Raw genomic sequence first — 5101 nt, forward strand, 5'->3', positions numbered from 1 at the left:
ACGCATACTGTATCATTTTACATTTTCGACCTTTATCCCACGTTTTTTTTATTATTAACAAATTTTTTTAGATCCGAGAAAAATTTGAAATTTCTCCGTTTGTTAAAACCCAGACATCACCAAGAAATGAAACATCTTCCGGAAGCATTCTTTGCATACTTCAAGAAAAATATACATTTAAGATTCTAAATTGAAATTTAAATTTCTAGATCAAACAAAAAGAATTTATTTCTTTTGGAAAGAGGGAAATAATTTTTATCTTTAACTCGTTTCGAAAACTCCGTTCGATTCGTTCAGCAAATTGAATTCCGACTTGGAAGGCGGATGGTTACGAGCGTAACAGGGCCGATTAATTCGAACAATAGTTTGGAGGCACAATAGGCCGATATCCAGCCATCGCAGCATGGAAGTTTAAAATGCTTTGACTCCATTAAAGTGTAACTCGATCGCGGCGTAAACTTTGTCTACCATTAACTAATTGTTTTCGCAACGTTATGGTTTCCAAGCCGAGGGAAAGTTATAGAAATGAACCTGGGTCGTGCATCAAATATCCGAACAATTCGATTTCCTTGCTTCTTCGAATTCCCTCGTCCTTGTCCCTGCCAACGACGAATTTCAAGAAAGAAAGAGGGGAGGATTTCTAATGCGAATCACCCGTCGACGGGTACAATTTGAAATTTACGATTTCAGAATGGAGAATTCAGAATTATCAACCACTTCCTGCACTTTTTTTTTCGGAAAATTCATGAAGCGTTTTTGACGAAAACGAAGAGATTAAAATTGCAATAGAGAGAGAGAAAAAAAATGGAAAAATGTTAAAGTATTGTTAAAAGTGTTGACTGATTATTTTTTGTTTACTTTAGTTAACTAATTTACTTTAAATGTTTACTTTAGTTAACTAATTTACTTTAAATGATGAGTTAAGTATATTTAAAAAGATAAAAATGCATAAAAAGCAATATGTATGTAAATGATGATTATCGCTACAATGCTTGTGCTTATATGTGTATTAGGGCGTTTACCGATCTATTTATTGATCACTAAAACGCACTCCCTTTACTATTCATGTTTATTTTATTTCAGAAATTCTTTTAATTATTTTTATTGTATTCGAATAGATTTAATATTGAAAATATTTTTATTGTAAAAAAGTTATTATTATTGAATGTTGCAACAATAATTATTATTGCTTTTTAAGATGCTAAAAAAAAAACTTTAAAAACACTTTTTATACATTTTATATGCTATCTGCTAAGAAAATTTATATTGAATTCGTTAGTATTTAAAATATATCTAATAAAAATTTAAAGACACTGATTCTTTGCTTGAAAGATATAAATTTTGTATTCACTACATTATACACTAATAAGACACGCCGATAAATATTGAAAAATATAACTCTTCGAAGAATGTTTAAAAAAGAAAACTCGTGTTGACACTATTATAAATCGATTGAGGATAAATAAAAAATTCACTAATATCTTTCTCTCTCGATACCGCAGGCCGTATTAAAAACGAGAAAATGACAGTTTTAACGGAAACCCAATATTCTTGTCAGCTGTTTTAACTACGCAGATCCTTTTACCGTTTCCATTTATATTTCATTGAAAGAAAAGATCGTTTCGTGGATAATTAATTTTGGAAGAGATCGACTCTGGACATTTGTAGAATCACTGTTAAATAACACTGAACGAAATTTAAACGAGAAATGAAAAAAGAGAATTGTTCATAATCTAACAATTATAATAATTGCAGCTTGATCTAGGATATAGATATCGCGAAAAGATAATGCTGAACCGCAAATGTTCAATATGTAGATGTTGAATATGTTATTGAAGTCTTGTTTTTCTAAGTATTATATTTCTTCTAAGTATCAATTTTTCGAAATTGTTTTAAAATAAAAATTTTATAAAAAAAAAAATGTTACGTTTCACAAAAAATAATAACAAACTGACGTTAAATCAGCGATCGTTTTAAAAGAAAAATGATGCTTAATGTTCTCTCGTTTGGTACAAAGAGAAATGCTCGATAAGTACTATCAAAAGTATGATGGATAAAATTCAACATAAAAAAAATCGATAAAATAAAATGAATTTATAAGACGCGAAAGAAATATCGATAAGTTTCTTATCGTATAAACAATCACGTACAAACAATTATGGAAATAAAAATGAAATTTCAAACATACAGCAACGTGACTAATACATGTTTAAAAATTTCGAAGAATATCGATGTATACTATAAAAATTCCAATATCATCTACAATCAATATATGCATATAAACGTTGCATATCATTCGTTTAATAATTCAATGATAGCGCAAGCTTGGAATTTAATAATCACATTATCGTGCAGTTGAAAATAAATCATTGTTCGATCAATAAGCATTTCATTATTAATTATTGTATATGTATTATTAATTTTATATAAATTTTATGTGTTATTAATTTTAAGCAGGAACAGACATTTGTCGTTTTTAAATATGGATCTAATTTTTCATAAGTAGTTATTCCAACAATAAACGAAGCTCCAACGTATGATTATAATGTGCAAAATAATGAATGGAAAATTGGCCAACAAATTGCTGAATATAAATAATTATGATGAATTTTTCGATTAATATCGAGTATGAGAGCATCTCAATATCACAGAAGTCTTGATCAAGTTAAATTGTGCACAAAATATTCATTGCAAAGTCTTCCGACGATTTAATATTTCCAAGTAATATTGATTTGCCTTCTGATCTTATTGAATATGTAATCTCTAGATTTTAAATCGTTTGCAAAATCATGATTCTTTTTCAAGATCAAAATCAAATTCTTTGAATAAATTTTATTATAATATTTTATTAAAAATTCGATCGTACTTTATTATTTTTAATTTCATTTAATTTTTTCTAAAAAATTTATCAAATTTTGCAACTATTTTGAAATTTAAACAGATGATAATATTTTTCCATTTTTTTTTCTTCAATTATAAAGATTTCTTACCATTTGAAAAATTCTAAATTTCATCAATTGAAAAATAAAAATCCAATCATTGCTTTAGATTGAAAATGATTATCGATAAAAACCAACTGAAAACAAAAAGATTTAAAATCGAACCGTAATTAAAACTGCCTTTGGCATTAAATATTAAAATATTATAGATCATTTTACGCGAATTTCGATCGTCTTTATAAAAAATATTTGTATAGTAAATTTATTTTGTATTTCAAGGTGGTCGTACGTGAGAGTAATAATCAAATAACATTGGAGTATGATAGTTGCATGATAGTAAAAGTGAATTATTTTTTGCATGTATAAGTAGGCAGAAGGGAGAGAAGAGGGTAAGTAATGGCATAACAGAAAAAGATGCAACGACAACAGAGTTGTCGTCATTATTATTATATGAATAAACATCACGACGATGTCTTTGATGTTGTGGTTGAAATGTGTAACAATGCTTCGAATGTGGGTCCTTATAAGTGTTCTCATGGCGGACGCTCGCACTGGAAGTACGACATGCAGCCAGACAAACTTGAAAGCGATCTAAATTACGAAGACGCTTTTTCACCACATCTTGGTCTCTGTGAGATTTATGATTGTCTCTAAGTAAACCTAATAGTACATCTTTTCTTCCCTTTATTTGCTGTTAATAACAAATTTTCATTAATATTTTTGTTATATGATTTAAAAAAAAAAAGAAAATAAAAAAAAAACGAAAAACTACCTTGCCAGGATGTAGGCAGCAAGAAACACAATATTCATAGATAGCACAACATCCTTGAGCGTTACATGTTTTACAACTATACCTCTCTCTCCTAGGTGTAGTTGATGTATCCTCATTTTTTATAGGATCCTTTTGTTCCATACTACAACAGCCATTTGGCAAAATTTCTTGTCTAGAGCATACAATACCACGCTCATCTACTATTAGAACTTTACCCTATTAGGATAACAAAAATTTGATAAAATCATTTTCATTCAATTTAATATTTCTTTCCATCATCTTAGAATTTGATATACCTGAATAGAATTACGACAAGGACGAACAATATCAGTATCATTTAAATTTGACATTGCTTCTATGTTTAATGCATTCTCATTTGCTCCTTGATCAACAATTGCCATCTGCCACAGTGGTGGTTTACCAGATGCTCTCAATTGTTCCGATATTGTATCATCATCAGAGATCAAGTCATCATTGTTGTCATTAATTATCATAGAATCCATATCATCAAGATCATTATCCAAAGCTAATGTCTTTCTCTAGGGATCAGATAATATTCTGTTCTAAATTTCAAATTAAAATTCACGTGTTTGATCATGCAAACTTTCCTTTATTTATATGTAATATATAATTTTTTCAACATTATTTTTATTTATTTACCTCATTACGAAAGAGTGAAAAGGCACAATAAGTAAGTGATAAAGCAAAGATGAGTCCAAGTACAAGACGCCGTCTAATGATTCTGAATAGACTGCCACAACTCGGCATTCTTCTCACTTTTTGCAATTTATTCTTATGCTTTCATTCGACATTAAATTTCCAGTTTCTTATTCCAGTTCATGATCGCAACACGACTGAGAGCATAAAATTATTTTGTTAAATTTATTTTATTATTTATTTTTTTTAAAATATTTATAATAAATTATTAATATTAAATATTTATAAATTTGTTATTTATTTTTTTAAAAATTCTATTGATGATTTAAAGTACATTTAGTAATCGCACGGAAAATATTAAATTTTAATATAAATTAAAATTTATTTTCAGTAAAATTTATATGTGAAAAATATGAAAAAGAAAAAGAATAAAAGATACAGAGAGAGAGAGAGGTTATGTTGTTTTTCTTACAATCACATTGAAAACATTTTTTGAAGCGCTTACCAATCTTCGAGCGCGAATAGTTTAATTGTTATGACATGAATTCCTTATCGGTCAATTATATAATCAACAAGATAGACCGATATATTTCGTTATAAAATTTATCAGATTTTTCTCACCGAATTTACAAGCAATGCTACAAGTGCATTGGCCTGTTCAATATGGTTGAACAGCAATAAAGTTTATCACATATTACATTAGATGTCACTACTTATTGAATTAACAATTTAA

General features: G+C 28.1%; 1 protein-coding gene across 3 annotated transcripts; it reads right to left on the bottom strand.

Moving 5' to 3' along the window:
• Positions 1 to 3190: 3190 nt before the first annotated feature.
• Positions 3191 to 5101, bottom strand: LOC102673295 (UPF0454 protein C12orf49 homolog). Of its 3 annotated transcripts, XM_006617429.2 has the most exons (5): positions 4874 to 5101; positions 4372 to 4565; positions 4008 to 4250; positions 3712 to 3927; positions 3191 to 3630 (listed from the first exon to the last, which is right to left on the bottom strand). In XM_006617429.2, the coding sequence occupies exons 2-5, from the start codon at positions 4477 to 4479 to the stop codon at positions 3214 to 3216; spliced, it is 984 nt and encodes a 327-aa protein (XP_006617492.1). In that variant the 5' UTR covers positions 4480 to 4565; positions 4874 to 5101; the 3' UTR covers positions 3191 to 3213. The 3 variants fall into 3 exon arrangements, with proteins under 3 accessions (XP_006617492.1, XP_031367229.1, XP_031367230.1); XM_031511369.1 differs by lacking the exon at positions 4874 to 5101 and having other exon boundaries at positions 4008 to 4274; XM_031511370.1 differs by lacking the exon at positions 4874 to 5101 and having other exon boundaries at positions 4008 to 4269; positions 4372 to 4527.

The sequence above is a fragment of the Apis dorsata genome, unplaced genomic scaffold, assembly GCF_000469605.1.
Source record: "Apis dorsata unplaced genomic scaffold, Apis dorsata 1.3 scaffold_309, whole genome shotgun sequence".
Lineage (NCBI taxonomy): Eukaryota > Metazoa > Arthropoda > Insecta > Hymenoptera > Apidae > Apis > Apis dorsata.